The sequence below is a fragment of the Ranitomeya variabilis genome, chromosome 5, assembly GCF_051348905.1.
Source record: "Ranitomeya variabilis isolate aRanVar5 chromosome 5, aRanVar5.hap1, whole genome shotgun sequence".
Classification (NCBI taxonomy): Eukaryota; Metazoa; Chordata; class Amphibia; order Anura; family Dendrobatidae; genus Ranitomeya; species Ranitomeya variabilis.
Window position 1 is genome coordinate 479,425,405 of NC_135236.1, and position 23,559 is coordinate 479,448,963.

General features: G+C 40.8%; 1 protein-coding gene across 1 annotated transcript in view; it reads right to left on the reverse strand.

Annotated features, from left to right (window-relative positions):
• LOC143775062 (dynein axonemal heavy chain 3-like) overlaps positions 1-23,559 on the reverse strand; it is a 2,972,411-nt gene that overhangs the window by 143,493 nt on the left and 2,805,359 nt on the right. Inside the window, exon 70 of the mRNA XM_077262897.1 lies at positions 191-316. Within this exon, the coding sequence (XP_077119012.1) occupies positions 191-316 (126 nt within the window). The remainder of the gene's footprint in view (positions 1-190; positions 317-23,559) is intronic.

The window sequence follows — 23,559 nt, forward strand, 5'->3', positions numbered from 1 at the left end:
GTTGTATACATTTTTTTGTCCATTTATTGTATTTTGTACCGATAGCAATATTTATTACAGCATGTAATTTTTTTTATTATACTGTATTTTTTGCTTACAACATATTATAATGTAAAATTATATTACAGCCAAGTTTACTGTGCTTCATTTATACTTATACTTATTTATCACTTATAGTGATTTAGTATACCTTGTCGGGTCGTAGGCAGCGTATAACCAGCAGTTTCTGAAAAGGAGTCAAGAGATCTTCCCATGGGTCTAGTAATTCCATCTCGTTAGGGTGTGAAGAATCATATATATTTTTCCACTCAGTCAGCTGAATAAGGTCATGATTTAAATAAGAAGAAATTACTATGTAATTACCAATTTGGAAATTCTACATATTTATATGTCCATCATTAGTACAGCTTCCTGTTCTACTTATACGAACATGAATATTAATTCACAGTGGATCAGATATAAAACATTCTAGCCCTTTATAATTTCTTGGTTCAGCTACACACAATTTATTTACAATCTCTAGTATTTTTAGGTATATATAGAACATATATTTTTTCAGGTTCTCAGTTCAGATACTATATAATAATTTTCAGTTTGAAATAGTTGATATTGTAAGATAACTATCATCCAAATGACATTTATCAGTTTCCATTCTCCCGTTCACATGCATGTTCGGCTTGGCTGAACCTGCACGGTATGTTAATGCAGCAGGCAGAATGATGAGTGGCTGCCAGAAACATCTGGAACCACTTATCTCTTTGGGAAACAAAATAATGAGACAGAAAATATTCATCCCATTGAATTCTTCTTTCCCCTAATGGCAGGTCTTGGCTAAGGATTTGTCAAACACCAAAACAACAGTAGCTGCAAAGGCAAAACTACAATGACTCCATCCAGTTTTTTATTTGCTATCTTTCTCTGCACTCAAAAATGCTGGTAATAGGTTATATAATATCATTAAAGACAACCAATATCAAAATCTTGTAAACGTGAGTTCCAAAAAATGCCACCTTACCTATCTGTGTCCATACATAACAGCTTCTGTGGGTGGGCTGTGTAGTTTTAAGTACATGAATGCTACTTTAGTTTCTGGAAAAAACTTCTAATTTCGACATCCTTTTTTGACCAGTATCTCCTATAAAATTGCTTTTAGAGAGGGCCTGTCACCAGGTCAAAAATACACAGTTTTTGCTCTTATTTTATTCCTGTTTCCACCCTTCGCATTCTATTTTTTCATTTTTTTTTAAATTTGTCATTTAGTTCCAAAAATCTACACCATTTTTCTGTAGTGCAAATAATTATGGTCTTTACTAAAAGGGTTGGTATTCTCTGGGGGTGTCTTCAGGCTGCTCTGCATTATTACCCTAAGATCAAAGCCCCCTTGGTGACGAGTATAAAAATTTGCACTAAACAAAAAGGCTAAAATCTTTGGAAGGGTATGGTGGATGTTAAAACAAAAACAACTACATTCTCAGGGGAGCAGCAGGAATACAATAAAGAAAAAACTGGCACTTTTGACCTGGTGACAGGTCTTATTTATAACCTCATTAAAATGTCCATGTAACATGATCAATGTATGGTCTGTGAAGCATGGACTGGCCGCTGGTATCCTGACCCAAACATGAAAGCCTCATCTGAATCTTTGACCAGTCAGTGCATCATGGTCCATGATGTGTAGCATCATGTAAACACATTCTATATGATATAGTAGAAATGTGAATAAATCTAGATGTGGGGATCAGAGCTCACAATAGGTTAATACCCTATGGAGGGAGAGTGGGTAAATGCTGGTTACTCTCACCTGGTGGAGTTGTGACAGGCAGAAATGTGGGAACAAAGGATTTCCATACTATCTGTGTATTTGATTGTGGTGTTTTTTGTTTTGGCTCAGGAGAACATTAGAGATGAACAAATTGATCCAAAGATTCCTTCAGTTGACCTATATCTGAATACCTCAATCAAGGCAAAGTGGATTGTTGTTGCCCCTGGCACTCAGTACCCAACAAATGTCCCACTAGCATCATCTGCATTACTTCGATGAGCTTTACAATGATCCATTAATTTCAGCTTTGTTTGACCACAAAAGACAATCAATTCACTAAAGTAATTTTTTCAGATGCTATGGTATGTAGTTTATTTCATGTTAATATCTACAGAAAATTAGTTGCATATCTAATACTTCATAATGATACCCTTCACTCTGACAATAATGACTGGTAGATCACTTGATTAGAGTGGATTAAGTAATTGGTGCTGTTTACTATTGGACTGTCTCTAGAATAAAGGCCCCCTTACACATTACACTAATGTCAACTGAACCTGCTGATATTAACGGGTTCGGCTGAGGGGTTAATGTGTATGGGAGTGCTGGCCAGCTGATGGTCTAGAGAGATGTCACAAGCATTCTTCTTCCTTAGATAGCTGATGTATTGACTTAGATGGCTGTTGGACGAATGATTGACTGAAGCATCGGTTTTCCGACAGCCATCTAATATGTATTGCCAGCCTAAGACATGAAACTATTACAAAAAGCAAAAGAAATGCATTAAATCCATTATATATGCATGTGCGTAATCAGTAAAATGCACAAATTCAAAGCTCTAGCGCAGCAGCAAAGGAGATAAAAGCTACATTTGCAATGGGTCCCTACTAGTGATGAGCGGGTATGCTCATTACTTGGCTTTCTCCGAGCATGCTTGGGTGGTCTTCGAGTATTTCGGCATGCTCGGTGATTTAGTTTATGTCTATGCAGCTTGAATATATGCTTAACAAACAGGAATCCCCACATGTATTCAAGCTGTCTAGCAGCCGCAAATCATGCAGCTGCTTCGACAGAAACTAAATAATCGAGCACGAGGAAATACTCGGAGACCACCCGAGCATGCTGAGAAACCTGAGTAACGAGCATTCTCGCTTATCACTAGTCACTACTTAATTAGAGCTAAGACCAGCAGATGAGGCTACAAGTCATTTGAATAATTTAAGAATCATATAATCATAAAGATCTCTTGCTCTCTTCCATAAGTTTCTCTCTGCGATAGACTGCTTTCCAAAACCATTGTCTACATAAGAATTATGGCTGACTCTGCTGGTTACATTTTCAAACCAATTCTGGTGAATCCAGATTAAACTCATTGCGTTATCCTTTTCATCTAAAATACTAAAACCTGTGATGGAAACCTGTATTTGATGCCTAATGAATTAGGGCAGTCCCTCTGAGCATGAGACTCCTGTAACAGCTGTTCTTTCAGCTATTCTGTAGCTACGCTCCTTCAATACTGAATATTTTTCTGTCTACGGTTAGGAGAGATTAAACCAGTACTGCTAATGTGATAACAGTTTTGTAGAATTGTAACTAAGTGATAGTAAATTATTCTCCAAATCAGATTACAATACTCATAATATGCAATGCTTTTAGACAGCAATGTAATTTTGACTATGAACATTATAGTTGTCAATTGACTTAGTTACCATATTAAAGTAAATGAGAAATGTATGATATGTATAGAATAAATTCACTTTAGTTGCACATTTACAATTCACACTCATCAATTCTCAGTCAACTCTACTTTATGTAATTGAAATATTGATCTACCTGTTTTTAGTACATTTATTTTACTGTATTGGATCTATTACCAGTGATATGCATGTCAGTTCTTCATGTAAATGTACTGTACTGTATCACTGACTGAAAACATTACAATATAATTTGCAGAATTAAGTACTGTAATTCAGTAAGCATCTGTATGTATGTGTGTGTTACAACACTCTAATAGTGGCAAGATAGCTAAAGACTTGAGATGGTTGAATCCTCAGTAATTCTAATTAATCAGTTTCAACTAATTTCCCCAAAATTGATTCGAAGATAATCTATTTATAACAAAACACAATACTGCAAAGCAACCAATTTCCCTGAAGTGATGTCCATAGAACTCTAAGGTCTAATAGGACTATATCCAACTCTTTCAAGCACTTTACCACAAGCACAGCCTTTGTAATGTCAAAGTGACCAAATCATAGAAATGGCTAGTAATCGAGTAGTAACAAATAGCCCGCTTACTAGGATAGCCCACTGACAGACTTTTCATGCTTATTAAAATGAAAAAAACTTTCCAGAAAGTATCCGTTTTAGTCATTTGTGCTCAGGCAGACCTTTCTGAGCAGCACATTGTCTCACACTGATGGTGTCGCTGTCAGAAGTAACACTATCCTGCGGTGACAGAGATGAGTGATGTACCATATATCCTATAATACCCTACATTTCCTACACAGAAATATGCATGCCAGAGGCAAAGAAAGCCAATTGTGACACTGTGGACAGCTAATACTAGTCTCGGTGGTGGTCTTGCTAGAGGCTACCACATTCTTAGCCTTGGTAGTGGTGGCTTATTTTCCTTTTATACTTCCCCATCTTTTGCCATTGATATTTTTTCTTTTACCATAGATTTTACAAAACACTAAAATTAACTTTTGACAATCTTTTCAACCTCAGTTATTATATGTGGCACATGTGGGTGTCAAAGAACTAGCATGAAATAGATGTGCAAAATCAGACACTCACAGTTGAATGTGTAAATATATTTTTGTAACTAGTAACTATTCCTTTCTATTATTTTTTTTTTAATTCAACTTCCCATTCCAAAAAATATAACAAAAAATGCTAGTAGAAATGAATGGATCTGGCAAAATTCAAATCCTCCAAATAGTGTGGGTTTTACAGAGAAATTAATCAAGGCATATTTATTCTCTGTGAACTAAATGTTCTTTATTAAACACTAGGATTTTTCCACACCCCAGAGCATAATAAATGTATGATGAAAACATTTTTTATACTCATCTCACTGCTCACCTGTCTTGATGTGCCCGCAGCCCACTGTCATGTCCTTGGTGCCTTTTGTTTCCACCTTCCTCTGTCATGTACTTTCTTTTTGGCATCATCACACCAGGCTTCTGGCTGCATTAGGCCTCAGGCTAACATGACTGTGCATGTCACTCAGGTTATGTCATGACGTATGGTATGCTGTGTCATCAGAGACCTTGTCAACCTGGAAGCCAGGGCCTGGAGTGAAGAAGCTTGAAGAGAATGCGCAAGACAAGGAAAGGTGAAAAGAAGAGGCATGGAGGACTGGACAGCAGGCTATGCAATAGCTAGATAGTGGAACAGGTAAGCAGTGAGATAAATATATATTTTTTAACCATTTGCTTGGCTCTCTGCAGTTTAACAAAATGGTGGTTCCAACTGGTTTCCATTTTTTCAATTTGTGTAAAGTGAATAGCAAAAAATCTGTATTCTGGAGAATGCTTAGCTTTGTACAATTTGATGAGAATTCAATTAATTTTAAACAAATTCTCTCATCTCTAGGTTCTCTCAAGTAGGTACAGGGGGCAGAATAAGTATTTGATACACTGCTGATTTTGCAAGTTTTCACACCTTCAAAGAATGGAGAGGTCTATAATTTTTATCATAGGTACACTTGAAATATGAGAGACAGAGTCTAAAAATAAAAAACAGAAAATCGCAATGTATGATTTTTACATAATTAAATAGCATTTTATTGCATTAAATACGTATTTGATCAACTACCAAACCAACAATAATTCTGCCTCTCACAGACCTGTCACTTTTTCTTTAAGAATCCCTCCTTCTCTGCACTTATTACCTGTATTAATTGCACCTGTTTGAGCTCACTACCTGTTTAAAAGACACCTGTCCAAACACTCAATCAATCACACTCCAACCTCTCTACCATGGCCAATAACAAAGAGCTGTCTAAGGACACCAGGGACAAAATTGTAGACCTTCACAAGGTTGGGATGGGCTACAGGACAATAGGTAAGCAGCTTGGTGAGAAGGCAACAACTGTTGGCAAAATTATTAGAAAATGGAAGAAACACAAGATGACTGTCAATATTCATCGGTCAGGGGCTCCATGCCTTGTGGGGGTAAGGATGATTCTGAGAAAGGTCAGAAATCAGTTCAAAACTATATGGCAGGACCTGGTTAATGACCTGAAGAGAACTGGGACCACAGTCTCAAACATTACCAATAGTAACACACTACACTGTTAAGACTTAATATCCTGCAGGGCACTCAAGGTCTCCCTGCTCACACCAGGACATTTCCAGGCTTGTTTGAAGTTTGCCAATGAACAACAATTTGAATGAGGCAAAGGAGGCATGGAAGAAGGTCATGTGGTCAGATGAGACCATAATAGAACTTTTGGGTATCAACTCTAGTCACCGTGTTTGGAGGAAGAAGAAAGATGAAAACAACCCCAAGAACACCTTTCCATCCATGAAGCATGGTCGGGGAATACTTTGGGGATGCTTTTCTGAAAAGGAGACAGGAGAACTCCACCATATTGAAGGGAGAATGGATGAGGTCTTGTATTGCGAGATTTTGTACAAAAACCTCCTTCCCTCAGTAAGAGCATTGAACATGGGTTGTGGCTGCGTCTTCCAGCATGACAATGACCCAAAACACACAGCCAGGGCAACTAAGGAGTGGCTCCGTGAAAAGCATTTCAAGGTCCTAGAGTGGTTAAGCCAGTTTCCAGACCTGAACCCAAGAGAAAATCTTTGGAGGGGGCTGAAACTCAATGTTGCCCAATGACAGCCCTGAAACCTGAAAGATTTGGAAAAGATATGTATGGAGGAGTGGGCCACAATCTCTGCTGCAGTGTGTGCAAACTTGGTCATGAACTGCAGGAAACGTCTGACCTCTGTAATTTCAAACAAAGGTTTCTGTACCAAATGTTGTTTTTCTATTGTATCAAATACTTATTTCATGCAATAAAATGCAAATTAATTATGTAAAAATCATACAATGTGATTTTCTGGATCTTGCTTTAAGATTCTGTCTCCCACAGTTGAAGTGTACCTACAATAAAAATTACAGACCTCTCCATTCTTTTTAGGTGGGAAACCGTGCAAAATCGTGAGCGTATCAAATACTTTTCCCACTGTATGTACATGCACAGAAAGAAAAAAGCATCAGCAGGCCAAAGTATAGATGTAGCGTTTACAGTTGTCAAATTGGACTAGTAAAATAGGTGTAGAAAAAAATTGTTTGCAACATACACACTTTGTGAAAAAGAAGACGTCGGGGAGTGATGTCAACGCTCATCATTGTCGCTGGCTCCCGCTGCACTCAGAGAGATCCGGTGGCTCTGATGATCATTGTAGTCAGTACCCAGCTCCTGGGTAGCAGTCACTTTACTGCAATTCACAAACGCCGTAGAAAGATTTAAGGAATGTGAATTACATTGGACCTGCATTGCAAAATTTTGTGTAGTAAATTGGTGAATGAGGGACAGTCTCTTATGTTTATTTCTCTTTTTTATGTTTTTCAGATATTCTTTTCTGGACTACTTCAGATTCGTTGGATTAATTCAGACACAATTTTTTCCAATAAACTGGTGAACGAGGGATAGTGTGGGGGAGGAGTCTTTACTCAAGATAGTTTCTTTTTGTGAGTGTGTTTTTTTTTTATTACATTATTAGGTTAATAATGGGGATGTCTGATAGATACTGCTCCGTTACTGACTCCAGGGCTTGATGCCAACTGGCATTAATGCCAACTAGCATTACCCCAATTGCCACCACACCAGGACAATCGGGAGTCTTATAGACACCTCTCCATTACTAATCCGTGGGCTTGATGTCACCAGACTATACAAAGGTGACATCAACCCCACAATTAAAAACCCCACTTTCAACAACTACAGGGCAAGTGGGAAGAGCCGCGCAAAGCGACAAAATTGGTGCATCTAATAGATTTGTGTATTCTGGGCAGCTGGGGATTGCTATTTTTAGGCTGGGGGTCAATAGCTTACCCATACCAACCTGAGAATACCAGCACCCAGCTGTTTGCTATAGCAAGGCTGGTTGTCAAAAATGGGGGGGAACCTCAAGCCATTTTTTTAAAATTATTTATTTAAATAATTTAAAAAAAGCAGCTTGGGAACCCCTCTATTCTTGATAACCAGCTTTGCTAATGCTGACAGCTGATGGTTGCAGCCCCTAGCTGTCAGTTTTGCCTGGCTGGCTACCAAAAATACAGGGGAACTCACGCTGTTTTTAAAAAAAATTATTTATTTTGATGGCAGGCGCTGGCTGTTGAATACTCCCATCAGCCGCCACCTGCTCTCATTATTATTAGCGGCAGCAGGCATAGTCTGATGCAGGAGACTGCAAAGTAAGGGGTCTATCCCATTTTTGCTCTCACTGAAGAGCTGGAGGAAGGTGAGTTTCAGTGCTCCTTTCATTTGGTGTGGGTGCTGTGTGGTGGCTATTATTGCTATGACTTTGTGCTGGTGGGGTGGCATGGTCTGGGGTCATGGGGACTCAGTCTTGCAGCATGGGTGCTGTGGGGCACCAGGCCATCTGCCCTGCTGGTGCATTGCCACTGTGGCGGTGGTCAGCGCAAGGCTCCACTTCATTAAGGAGGTAGGACCCACTACGAGGTTTGCCGTGACGTGGCAGTGGGCTTCAAACACTCTGATCAGAATGTTAAACTAAGAGGTCCCATTAGCTTGCGCTAGTGATCAGAGGTATACTAATTACAGCAGCGGACTCACGTTGTCTGACTGGTGGTGATGATTTTACCACTGATCAGAAATAGTGTTCACTGCACTGTCATGCACATGACTGCGTGGCAAACACTGGATATTCAGAACCCCCATTCAAGTGAAAGGGGTTAGGGTTCGGGTCCAGGTACTTTTCTGGTATCTGGTATACTGGTATCTGCACCGCGTGGTAAACAAAAGACCTGCAATGTGTACACTTTGTACACTTTGGTAAGGAGATGCCAATCCGTGGTCAGACAGTGACATGGGAAAGGAGCACATGTGCATTATATATATATATATATATATATATATATATATATACAGTATATATGTGAGCATAAGTAAATATTTATATATGTAATACCGTATATATATCTCATATTAGATGGTGGCCCGATTCTAATGCATCTGGTATTCTAGAATATGTATAGTAGTATATAGCACAGCCCACGCAGTATATAACACAGCCCACGTAGTATATAACACAGCCCATGCCGTATATAACACAGCCACGTAGTATATAGCACAGCCATGTAGTATATTGCCCAGCCACGTAGTATATAGCACAGCCCAAGTAGTATATAGCACAGAGACATAGTATACTGTATAACACAGGCCACACAGTATATAACACAGCCCATGCAGTATATAACACAGCCCACATAGTATCTAACACAGCCCACGTAGTATATAGCAATGTGGGCACCATATCCCTGTTGAAGAAATAATTAAAATAAAAAATAGTTATATACTCACCTTCCAGCGGCCCCCAAATCCAGCCCAGGCGTTTAGCGATGCTCCTCGCGATGCTCCGGTCCCAAGAATGCATTGCGGCAATAACACGTGATGATGTAGCGGTCTCGCAAGACCGCTACGTCATCTCCGGTCATTGCCACAATGCATTCTTGGGACCGGAGCGTCGTGAGGAGCGGGAATGGCGCCGGAAGGTGAGAATATAATGTTTTTTTATTATTATTTTTAACATTAGATCTTTTTACTATTGATGTTGCATAGGCAGCATTAATAGTTGGTCACACAGGGTTAATAGCAGCGTTAACGGACTTCGTTACATCACGTTATGCCGCGGTGTAACGCAGTCCGTTTAATGGACTGCTAAAACGCTATGGGGCACTGACTGGAGGGGAGTAGGGAAGGATGAATTCGCGGCCGAACTGTGGCTGTCGCTGTGTCGCTGTTGCTGTGGCCGGCCGCGACCAATCAGCGACGTGGGATTTCTGTGACAGAAAAACAGACATAAGTGACCCTTAGACGATTATATAGATAGATTCAAGCATATTATGACTAAGAGTTACACAGGGGAGTGTTTTTCAGAGATGAAGTAATAATGAGCACAAACAAAAAAAGAAAAAAGTTAATTACTGTGAAGCTGGAATGTAGTAGGGGACTATTTAACCACTACAGTGGGGAAGGTGACTAGAATAGAAAGGCAGTGATGTGGCAGCTGAACCAAAGAAGGAGAGGTGCTGCTGTCACATGGGTCTTCTTGTAATCCCTCACACAATCTCTCCTATTCACTATTTAGGGGACACAAGTGAACCAGAGAACATAGAAAAAAATGTGTTTATTACTCAAGTTATTCACTTTAAACATATTTTATTAATATTTAAACCTATTTAGAAGCTTTTAATAGTAGAGTATGTCCCATGGCACAACCCCTTTAAATAACTCATCATTGTAATACAGAATGCGCTCTTGAACTTTCCACTTACTTTCCAATTAAAGGTGACTGACCTGAATGAATTGATGGGATGCTTTTTATTATAGAATGCAATGAAATGAGTATCAGCAATATTGAATTAAGTGTGAAGAATGTTATCAGAGCATTAGTGTATGCAAGGGTTCATGTCGGAAAGAGTTGAGGTAGGTGAATCTTTACAAGTAGGTATTTTAGATTTAGGAATTGTTTGTGCTGTGTTCATCTCCATTTCCATTTACTTTCTATAGTTTTGAATGACAAACCTGTCTTTAGCTCATACTGGTGATCCTATGCTTCCTTGTTTGCGTATCACTCATGGTTTCATGCCAATCATCAGCTATCTCATGTGATTTCTGGTAAAATGCCTCTGTTCATTTGCAATTTAGCAGCTCTACAGACCACTAAATGCCAATTGATTTGGCAATTAATATGATGATGAACACTGCTCGCTGTAACTAACATCTAGAGCTGAAATTTAACAAAGTTTATAATTGTAATTTAGATTTCTAGGGCACTCCTGTGCAAAGCCAATATAATATTATATTCTATTAAAAATAGAATCATTCTTCTAATTATCATTCTTACTACATAACCCAAAATGTTAATTAGTTACAAATACTAGTAGATAATAGAGTCTAACATGATTCTTAGTCCCCTGATCCTTTATCAATATTTTGTCTTCATGTTTTACAAGGATTTTAAATAAAAAATACAAACAAACATATTTTGTATGTTGTAAATCCCTTATTTTAATTTTTTTTAAAATAAATTAGCTGAAGCTGACATTTAAATTTATATTGCAAGTTATTATGCCCCAACTACCTTTGTGTAAACCAAGCACAGAAGATTTGAAAGACCAACAAAAAAGAACATCCAGGTACTGCAGAACAGTTATTATCAACTAAGCTTTTAACAATTGATCTCTGATCAGTGAGTGTGCTGGATGTTGCCCCCCCCCCCCAATTAGACATTGGTCACCTATCCTAAGCATAGGCAATCCTCCTTTGAATAGGAACTGTTCTGCAGCAACTGACAGCGGCTGCATTGCGGCTCCTTTCAATATATGTTTACACTCAGCCACTGCCAAGCTGCTCGGTGGGGGTGCCTGATTTTAGACCCCCACATATATGACATTGATTCAAAAAGGAAAGGTCATCAATACATTGTGACTTGTCAAGCCCTTCAATATTTTATCTTTTTACATATCATCAGGTAGACATGCTGTGACCTTTACTGCTCTCCTGCTATTGATGTTCACATATGTAAAACAAATTCATAGACGCGTCTAAGAGTGGGTTTATGTTAATAGTAAATGGAGCATTACGACAAGTTTTTCTTATACTACACTGTATCTGAAATTACTCTGGAGTACAATGCTCCAAATGTAGCTGCCCAGAAATGTATGCTTTCTATGGGCAGACCTGACAAAACAGAGATCTCTAATATGAACAAGCCTAATTCGGGAACTTTTGGAAAGTGGATAGTATGTATTTTTACTTCTGTAGACAGATAAGTATCTAGAATCCTATATTGAATATACTATAAGGAATAGTGTTTTACCTTGAATTTGTCTTAGCATTCACCAGCTACAAGCAATAATATTTATTAATGTACTAAATCCATTTGCAATTATCCTTTACATGTTTTTTTCTTTGATATAATGCACAAAGGAAAATGCATATTTTAGCTTAGCAGTTCCAATAATGTTTCATAGCCAACAGAGGGCAACATTTAGCTAAGAAACAATTGTTTTACGTTAAACTTTGCCATGAGACTTTGGATTTATTTCATCAAAAACTTTTGGTCATAACAAGTTTTATGTAAAATATCTAACTTTACAAATAACGATTCGCACATTCCCTTGTACGCTTCTTAAGAGGTCGTGAAGGTGCATTAAATTAGGTCATAGAGGTACAGTAATTTAAGGACTTTCAACTTTCTAAGTAAATATTACAATCTTCTAATTTGAACATGCTGCTGTCTTTATTTCTTGTGATTTATAGTACTGGGTGGTAATAGTTACAAGTAAATTAAAAAGTGGGATCAAAACTTGACATTATCTTTACATCTTTTATAAAATCATCCTTGAGGGAAATATCAGAACCCTGTTCTGGAACACAATGGACCATGTTTATTTTCAGTTCAATAGAGGACATTAAATAGTGGGGTACAGTTAGGGCCCATAATCATTAAAAGGGTTAACTAGTGCTTTTATATGGATGACCTGTCCCCTTAGAGAGATCAACAATATAGGACCAAAGAGGGTCCGACACTTAGCACCCCAACCAATCAGCTATTATCAGTTCCAGCAGCAGCTGGATGTAAATGGTGTATGAATCAGAACAGCTCAACTCCGTACTAGGGGTACTAAGTGTCAGACCCCCATGAATCTTATATTGATGACCTATCCTGCAGATAGGTCATCGGTAAGAATGCTAGAAAAATCCTTTTGCATAAAGGGGATTTACAATCTGGACCATCCATTTAAACAGGACCTTGTAAATGCATTCTTTACTTTAAACTGAGTACCTCCTCCAATTGGTGTTGTATTATGGATTCAGGAACAGTTTTTATTTTTCTCTATTACAAAGTTATGCCCCCCAGGTGCAAATGTTTCCTTCAACAACTGGGTATATACAACATAACTTCACAGCGGGCATGTCCTTTTTGCCCTGTGATGCTGGCCAATCAAATCAAGACAGCGCCCACTAAGAAGTTCTATTGTATGTGTCCAGTTGGTTAAAGGGAAAATTAGCACCTTTATTACTAGCAAGGGGAGCATAACTTTGGAATGGAGGTTATAAAATAAAAAATAGGAAAACTATTCTAGAATCAGTGGAGCAGCTCCATTTGGAGGTGGTACTCAGTGTAGGGTTTCTACTCAGTTGAAGTTGAGGTAGGCACAGGAAATAATTTCATTAAAATGTCCAGGCTGGTTTATTAAGACTGAATAAACCACTCAGGAAACCAAACAAACAAAAACAGCCTTTTCTGGCATAAAGTGAAGACATAAAGTAAATAGTCCATACAGAATCGTGGGTTTGTTTGCTTAGCTTAGTGTCTAGTTCTTAAGGCCTTAGCAGAGACCAACCCACAGGAGATCCACACATCTCCAGACCCAAACCCTGAATGAGAAAACTGGTCTCCATTTTATGTCCCACCCATCACTTTGACTGCTCATAAAACCGAGCCCTGATAAGCCCTATTAACTCTCTCAGAACTATACGTAAGCTTTCCTGGGCTTACATCACCGAAGATACCAACCTCGATGATACATATCTCCCCTCAAGGACATGTCCGGTGGCAATCTTACATCAGTTTAAATTAAAAATGTCATTGCAAGTTTCCCTTTAAGTCACCATCTACTGTGTGTGACATTCATATGCTTGAACAATGCTACAAATAATAGTACTATATAGAAGGACACATAAGAAGCCAACAATGCAAGGTCCGGAGATGGTACAAACAAATGTTGCACCATATACCGAGAAATGGACCTGGAGATTACAAATACCTAAGAATACCCACTGTTTCACCTGTTTTATTGTATGTATTTAATAAAGAGTGTGATATTTTTCTAAATACATTCTGGCCTATAGATCGTTGTTTTTTTCTGTGTGTTTGACGTATATGGGTAACGATTGGCCGTGTACTGTAGTCTGCCAGCTGTAGCATGAATATGCACACCTTCATCTATATGGGAATTGGTGTGGGTTGTACTATGTAAAAATGCTACTAAAGTGTATTTTGAGATATGTACTTAACGGAAGAATTAGGTAGTGGGCTTAAAGAATCAAGTATTACGAGCATATAACTAGCTACAATGTCAATCACTTCATGGTAAAGAACTAAGCGCCAGTACTAAATAACAACTTATTCACAGGTCAATGATTTTTCTCATATGCAAATAACTGATCGATTTTCATCAGTGTTTTTGATCTGCTTTACATCAGAGCTTGGTCAGTTTGTTAGTTCTTACTATCAGAGTTTCATCAGCTATTCTCGTATGAAAAACCAAGAAAAATGTTGGGGGTTTCTCCAACTTCTCCCGTCAAATAGTCTGTGAAAAATGGAAAGCACAGGGATGGCATCCAAGTGATGTCTGATTTTTTTCACTGAATTATTGATTTGCATTGGCAAGACTGATCCGAAATTTGGATCAAAATCAGACATGATTGTGATTTTGAGCTGACCAATCGGTCCATAAAAAATAGAAGTAATGTGAACAGCCCCACAGACAGTAATAGGTATGAATTCTATTAGTGAAAAACAGAATAGTACTCCTAAAACTGAATGAGCCCTAGGATGGTATAGCCTGGAAGCATCCTGCCAGATATGAATGCGGATGCTACAATATTATAAAGACTTATTGCTAGATGCAAGGTGTCCTGCTAAAAATGTTGTGTACAGCTTAAAAGCTTGAATTAGCTTTCCATTGTAGCAAATAATGGCATATTGTGACCATATACTGATTGATGGGTTCCAATTGCTGGGACTGCTGTCAAAATTAGGATATACTTCTATTTTAATGTAAAATCACATGAAGAAAATTTCTGTATATACAAAGGGTGGTTAGTACATCATATTATAAACTTATAGAAATACTGTAGTCTTGAATTAATTTTTTTTATTACAGTTTGATGAAATACCTTTACGTAGAGTACCTACTGATATGCCAGCATATCTCCAAGGTTTCTAGCTCAATTATTTTATTTGGTATGTCAGATGGTGGGATTTTCTGTATTCTACAGGGGAAATGGAACTGCTGTTGCTTAGGTTCTCCAATGTTTATTATAGCTTAGTATTATCATTCTTAATTTATATGCCTTATGTTTCATACTCTAGCAGTCAAACACTGTTTGTTGGGAAGAAATGTATTTTCTTAATTATTTATTACCATAACAACTACTGATCAGAAATTAATTGAGAGTTATCATTTCCATACCCTTAACCCCTTTCTGACTTCGAACAGGATAGCACGTCCAAGGTCAGATCCCCTGCTTTGATGCAGGCTCCGGCGGTGAGCCCGCATCAAAGCCGGGACATGTCAGCTGTTTTGAACAGCTGACATGTGCCCGCAATAGCGGTGGGTGTAATCCCGATTCACCCTCCACTATTAACTAGTTAAATGCTGACAGCGGCATTTAACTAGCGCTTCCCGCCATGCGGCCGGAAATGCACACATCGCTGACCCCCTCACATGATCGCGGGTCAGCGATGCGTCAGCATGACAACCAGAGGTCTATTGAAGACCTCTATGGTTGTTGATGCCGGATTGCTGTGAGAGCCACCCTGTGGTCGGCGCTCATAGCAATGCAACAATTCTACTACATAGGAGCAATCTGAGCTTCCCTCCTATGTAGCAGAGGTGATCGAGTTGTGCCACCTTCTAGCCTCCCATGGAGGCTATTGAAGCATGGCAAAAGTAAAAAAAAATATTTTAAAAAATATGAAAAAAATTAAAAAAATATAAAACTTTAAATCACCCCCATTTCGCCCCATTCAAAATAAAACAATTAAAAAAATCAAATATACACATATTTGGTATTGCCATGTTCAGAGTCTCCCAATCTATCAATAAAAAGAAAAGGATTAACCTGATCACTAAATGGCGTAGCGAGAAAAAAATTCAAAATGCCAGAATTGGTTTTTATTTGTCGCCCTGACATTGCATTAAAATGCAATAACGGGCGATCAAAAGAATGTATCTGTACCAAAATGGTATCACTAAAAACATCAGCTCGGAGCATAAAAATAAGCCATCATCTGACCCCAGATCACGAAAAATGGAGACGCTACGGGTATTGGAAAATGGCGCATTTTTTTTAAGCAAAGTTTTTTGTTTTTTTTTCACCACTTAGATAAAAAATAACTGTTCTGTCCTCACTAAATGAGGCAGGCTCATGTAGCTATCCAGTCAGCTAAACCGCTATACCGGGGTCCAATAAGGAGACTGTGGTTGAGTCTGTGCTTTATTAAACGTATTGGTATATTGATGCGGTGAAACTGTGAACAATGATATACATGGAATCAGTACATGGTATAGAACGATACATACTACACATGATAAACATTATGCATTACATTTAGAAGGCTAGTAACTGAACTAGGAGTGCAACTGGTTAAGCTAGGCTAATATAGAGCAGAAATATCTAGAGAAAAAACATAAAGACATACCGGCAATGCAATCGCAAGGGGAATGAAGTGTAAGCGTCTTCCCTGGAAGGCAAACTAGAGGAAGTGAATGAAAACTGGAGGGAAATGTGGGCTGAGCTACCATAATGCATTGCAAAGGAGGATCAGACATAAAAAATACATAGCAGAAAAATAGAACAGTCAACATATCTCTGACCGCTAGAGGGAGCCAAAGCACTACAGATGAATAAAGGCATGAATATATCAATACTGTATACTGAGAAACTGCGATTATGCAAACAAATAATTGGAGGCAACAAATTAGATGGCGGAGACAGAACACTCCCCGTCTGACATCAACGGATGTCACTACTCCTTTCTTCCGAAGGCAACAATAGGACCAGTTCAGATACCGGTCTGGAAAATGTCTTAGGTTCATTCCCTTTGGTCATCCTTAGTTCAACTTTGCGGACATTGTCATCCTTGCTGGGGAACGTTGCGGTAACTAGACCAAGTGGCCACTGGTTCCGGTGAATTTGACAGTCCTTCACAAGAACAAGGTCACCTACGTTCAGATTAGGTTTAGTAGATTGCCACTTCGTACGTGGCTGCAGAGTAGACAAATATTGTTTGCGCCACCTGTCCCAGAAAGTATTTGCAAGACTTTGTACCTGTCTCCATTGGCGCTTGTAGAGGTCCTTAGCGTCGAATCCTCCTGGAGGGGCACTGGACAGTCCCGTTTTCTGGGTAAGTAGAGTAGCTGGAGTCAATAGCAAGGGCTCCTCAGGGTCATTAGGAACTGGAACCAAGGGTGTGTAATGCCACTGCTTTGGATGAACTGATCTCCTGATACGTAGCACTCTGTTATTGACATAAACGTAGAATCGCCTGGTTTCGTTGTGGATATATCCCAGGACTACTTTGCTGTCTGAGTAGAACTTGGCCTGTGTCAGGTCGATATCCATTTCGGATGTGATGAACTCTACTAACTCAATGGCTAGGACTGCGGCACAAAGCTCTAACCTGGGTATAGTGTGCTCTGGTTGTGGTGCAAGTTTGGCCTTTCCCATAATGAAACCAATGTGGCACTGACATTTGGAATCTACAGTTCTCAGGTAGGCAACAGCGGCAATCGCTTTGACAGAAGCATCTGCAAATACGTACAGTCTTTGGCTTTGTATTTCAGTAGATGGCACAGGGGCGTATGGTCTTGGCACATTCAGGTTGGAGAGTGCCGCTAACGAGTTCTTCCACTCTTCCCACTGGATCCTCTTATCAGGTGGCAGAGGTGCATCCCAGTCAGATGTTTCCCTAGTTAAGTCTCTTAGTAGGGCCTTGTGTTATGGTTCTCAATGGCAAGAGAACATAGCCCAGCAAACATAAGTCCTAGCTCTTGGAAGGATGGAAACTAAACTGACCATGAACTAAACCTGCCGCACAACTAACAGTAGCCGGGTAGCGTTGCCTACGTTTTTTATCCCTAGACGCCCAGCGCCGGCCGGAGGACTAACTAATCCTGGCAGAGGAAAATATAGTCCTGGCTCACCTCTAGAGAAATTTCCCCGATAGGCAGACAGAGGCCCCCACATATATTGGCGGTGATTTTAGATGAAATGACAAACGTAGTATGAAAATAGGTTTAGCAAAATTGAGGTCCGCTTACTAGATAGCAGGAAGACAGAAAGGGCACTTTCATGGTCAGCTGAAAACCCTATCAAAATACCATCCTGAAATTACTTTAAGACTCTAGTATTAACTCATAACATCAGAGTGGCAATTTCAGATCACAAGAGCTTTCCAGACACAGAAACGAAACTACAGCTGTGAACTGGAACAAAATGCAAAAACAAACGAGGACTAAAGTCCAACTTAGCTGGGAGTTGTCTAGCAGCAGGAACATGCACAGAAAGGCTTCTGATTACAATGTTGACCGGCATGGAAGTGAGAGAGGAGCAAGGTTAAATAGCGACTCCCACATCCTGATGGAAACAGGTGAACAGAGGGGATGATGCACACCAGTTCAATTCCACCAGTGGCCACCGGGGGAGCCCAAAATCCAATTTCACAACAGTACCCCCCCCTCAAGGAGGGGGCACCGAACCCTCACCAGAACCACCAGGGCGATCAGGATGAGCCCTATGAAAGGCACGGACCAGATCGGAGGCATGAACATCAGAGGCAGTCACCCAAGAATTATCCTCCTGACCGTATCCCTTCCATTTGACCAGATACTGGAGTTTCCGTCTGGAAACACGGGAGTCCAAGATTTTTTCCACAACGTACTCCAACTCGCCCTCAACCAACACCGGAGCAGGAGGCTCAACGGAAGGCACAACCGGCACCTCATACCTGCGCAACAATGACCGATGAAAAACATTATGAATAGAAAAAGATGCAGGGAGGTCCAAACGGAAGGACACAGGGTTAAGAATCTCCAATATCTTGTACGGGCCGATGAACCGAGGCTTAAACTTAGGAGAAGAAACCCTCATAGGGACAAAACGAGAAGACAACCACACCAAGTCCCCAACACAAAGCCGAGGACCAACCCGACGCCGGCGGTTGGCAAAAAGCTGAGTCTTCTCCTGGGACAACTTCAAATTGTCCACTACCTGCCCCCAAATCTGATGCAACCTCTCCACCACAGCATCCACTCCAGGACAATCCGAAGATTCCACCTGACCAGAAGAAAATCGAGGATGAAACCCCGAATTACAGAAAAAAGGAGACACCAAGGTGGCAGAGCTGGCCCGATTATTGAGGGCAAACTCCGCTAAAGGCAAAAAAGCAACCCAATCATCCTGATCCGCAGACACAAAACACCTCAAATATGTCTCCAAGGTCTGATTCGTCCGCTCGGTCTGGCCATTAGTCTGAGGATGGAAAGCAGACGAGAAAGACAAATCTATGCCCATCCTAGCACAGAATGCTCGCCAAAATCTAGACACGAACTGGGTTCCTCTGTCAGAAACGATATTCTCCGGAATACCATGCAAACGGACCACATTTTGAAAAAACAGAGGAACCAACTCGGAAGAAGAAGGCAACTTAGGCAGGGGAACCAAATGGACCATCTTAGAGAAACGGTCACACACCACCCAGATGACAGACATCTTCTGAGAAACAGGAAGATCCGAAATAAAATCCATCGAGATGTGCGTCCAGGGCCTCTTCGGGATAGGCAAGGGCAACAACAATCCACTAGCCCGAGAACAACAAGGCTTGGCCCGAGCACAAACGTCACAAGACTGCACAAAGCCTCGCACATCTCGAGACAGGGAAGGCCACCAGAAGGACCTTGCCACCAAATCCCTGGTACCAAAGATTCCAGGATGACCTGTCAACGCAGAAGAATGAACCTCAGAAATGACTTTACTGGTCCAATCATCAGGAACAAACAGTCTACCAGGTGGGCAACGATCAGGTCTATCCGCCTGAAACTCCTGCAAGGCCCGCCGCAGGTCTGGAGAAACGGCAGACAATATCACTCCATCCTTAAGGATACCTGTAGGTTCAGAGTTACCAGGGGAGTCAGGCTCAAAACTCCTAGAAAGGGCATCCGCCTTAACATTCTTAGAACCCGGCAGGTAGGACACCACAAAATTAAACCGAGAGAAAAACAACGACCAGCGCGCCTGTCTAGGATTCAGGCGTCTGGCGGACTCAAGATAAATTAGATTTTTGTGCTCAGTCAATACCACCACCTGATGTCTAGCCCCCTCAAGCCAATGACGCCACTCCTCAAAAGCCCACTTCATGGCCAAAAGCTCCCGATTCCCAACATCATAATTCCACTCGGCGGGCGAAAATTTACGCGAGAAAAAGGCACAAGGTCTCATCACGGAACAATCGGAACTTCTCTGCGACAAAACTGCCCCAGCTCCGATTTCAGAAGCGTCGACCTCAACCTGAAAAGGAAGAGCAACATCAGGCTGACGCAACACAGGGGCGGAAGAAAAGCGGCGCTTAAGCTCCCGAAAGGCCTCCACAGCAGCAGGGGACCAATCAGCAACATCAGCACCCTTCTTAGTCAAATCAGTCAATGGTTTAACAACATCAGAAAAACCAGCAATAAATCGACGATAAAAATTAGCAAAGCCCAAAAATTTCTGAAGACTCTTAAGAGAAGAGGGTTGCGTCCAATCACAAATAGCCTGAACCTTGACAGGATCCATCTCGATGGAAGAGGGGGAAAAAATATATCCCAAAAAGGAAATCTTTTGAACCCCAAAAACACACTTAGAACCCTTCACACACAAGGAATTAGACCGCAAAACCTGAAAAACCCTCCTGACCTGCTGGACATGAGAGTCCCAGTCATCCGAAAAAATCAAAATATCATCCAGATACACAATCATAAATTTATCCAAATAATCACGGAAAATGTCATGCATAAAGGACTGAAAGACTGAAGGGGCATTTGAAAGACCAAAAGGCATCACCAAATACTCAAAGTGGCCCTCGGGCGTATTAAATGCGGTCTTCCACTCATCCCCCTGCTTAATTCGCACCAAATTATACGCCTCGCGGAGATCTATCTTAGAGAACCACTTGGCCCCCTTTATGCGAGCAAACAAATCAGTCAGCAGTGGCAACGGATATTGATATTTAACCGTGATTTTATTCAAAAGCCGATAATCAATACACGGTCTCAAAGAGCCATCTTTCTTAGCCACAAAGAAAAAACCGGCTCCTAAGGGAGATGACGAAGGACGAATATGTCCCTTTTCCAAGGACTCCTTTATATATTCTCGCATAGCAGCATGTTCAGGCACAGACAGATTAAATAAACGACCCTTAGGGTATTTACTACCCGGAATCAAATCTATGGCACAATCGCACTCCCGGTGCGGAGGTAATGAACCAAGCTTAGGTTCTTCAAAAACGTCACGAAATTCAGTCAAGAATTCAGGAATCTCAGAGGGAATAGATGATGAAATGGAAACCACAGGTACGTCCCCATGCGTCCCCTTACATCCCCAGCTTAACACAGACATAGCTTTCCAGTCAAGGACTGGGTTATGAGATTGCAGCCATGGCAATCCAAGCACCAACACATCATGTAGGTTATACAGCACAAGAAAGCGAATAATCTCCTGATGATCCGGATTAATCCGCATAGTTACTTGTGTCCAGTATTGTGGTTTATTACTAGCCAATGGGGTGGAGTCAATCCCCTTCAGGGGTATAGGAGTTTCAAGAGGCTCCAAATCATACCCACAGCGTTTGGCAAAGGACCAATCCATAAGACTCAAAGCGGCGCCAGAGTCGACATAGGCATCCGCGGTAATAGATGATAAAGAACAAATCAGGGTCACAGATAGAATAAACTTAGACTGTAAAGTGCCAATTGAAACAGACTTATCAAGCTTCTTAGTACGCTTAGAGCATGCTGATATAACATGAGTTGAATCACCGCAATAGAAGCACAACCCATTTTTTCGTCTTAAATTCTGCCGTTCACTTCTGGACAGAATTCTATCACATTGCATATTCTCTGGCGTCTTCTCAGTAGACACCGCCAAATGGTGCACAGGTTTGCGCTCCTGCAGACGCCTATCGATCTGGATAGCCATTGTCATGGACTCATTCAGACCCGCAGGCACAGGGAACCCCACCATAACATCCTTAATGGCATCAGAGAGACCCTCTCTGAAATTCGCCGCCAGGGCGCACTCATTCCACTGAGTAAGCACAGCCCATTTACGGAATTTCTGGCAGTATATTTCAGCTTCGTCTTGCCCCTGAGATACGGACATCAAGGCCTTTTCCGCCTGAAGCTCTAACTGAGGTTCCTCATAAAGCAACCCCAAGGCCAGAAAAAACGCATCCACATTGAGCAACGCAGGATCCCCTGGAGCCAATGCAAAAGCCCAATCCTGAGGGTCGCCCCGGAGCAAGGAAATCACAATACTGACCTGCTGAGCAGGATCTCCAGCAGAGCGAGATTTCAGGGACAAAAACAACTTGCAATTATTTTTAAAATTTTGAAAGCAAGATCTATTCCCCGAGAAAAATTCAGGCAAAGGAATTCTAGGTTCAGATATAGGAACATGAACAACAAAATCTTGTAAATTTTGAACTTTCGTGGTGAGATTATTCAAACCTGCAGCTAAACTCTGAATATCCATTTTAAACAGGTGAACACAGAGCCATTCCAGGATTAGAAGGAGAGAGAGAGAGAGAGAAAGGCTGCAATATAGGCAGACTTGCAAGAGATTCAATTACAAGCACACTCAGAACTGAAGGGAAGGGGAAAAAAAAAAAAAATCTTCAGCAGACTTCTCTTTTCTCTCCTTTCTCTGTCAATTAATTTAACCCTTTTTTTTTGGCCGGTCAAACTGTTATGGTTCTCAATGGCAAGAGAACATAGCCCAGCAAACATAAGTCCTAGCTCTTGGAAGGATGGAAACTAAACTGACCATGAACTAAACCTGCCGCACAACTAACAGTAGCCGGGTAGCGTTGCCTACGTTTTTTATCCCTAGACGCCCAGCGCCGGCCGGAGGACTAACTAATCCTGGCAGAGGAAAATATAGTCCTGGCTCACCTCTAGAGAAATTTCCCCGATAGGCAGACAGAGGCCCCCACATATATTGGCGGTGATTTTAGATGAAATGACAAACGTAGTATGAAAATAGGTTTAGCAAAATTGAGGTCCGCTTACTAGATAGCAGGAAGACAGAAAGGGCACTTTCATGGTCAGCTGAAAACCCTATCAAAATACCATCCTGAAATTACTTTAAGACTCTAGTATTAACTCATAACATCAGAGTGGCAATTTCAGATCACAAGAGCTTTCCAGACACAGAAACGAAACTACAGCTGTGAACTGGAACAAAATGCAAAAACAAACGAGGACTAAAGTCCAACTTAGCTGGGAGTTGTCTAGCAGCAGGAACATGCACAGAAAGGCTTCTGATTACAATGTTGACCGGCATGGAAGTGACAGAGGAGCAAGGTTAAATAGCGACTCCCACATCCTGATGGAAACAGGTGAACAGAGGGGATGATGCACACCAGTTCAATTCCACCAGTGGCCTCCGGGGGAGCCCAAAATCCAATTTCACAACAGCCTTGCCTTGTATAGTAACAGGAGCTGCGAAACCCAAGGGATCGTACAGACTGTTGATGGTA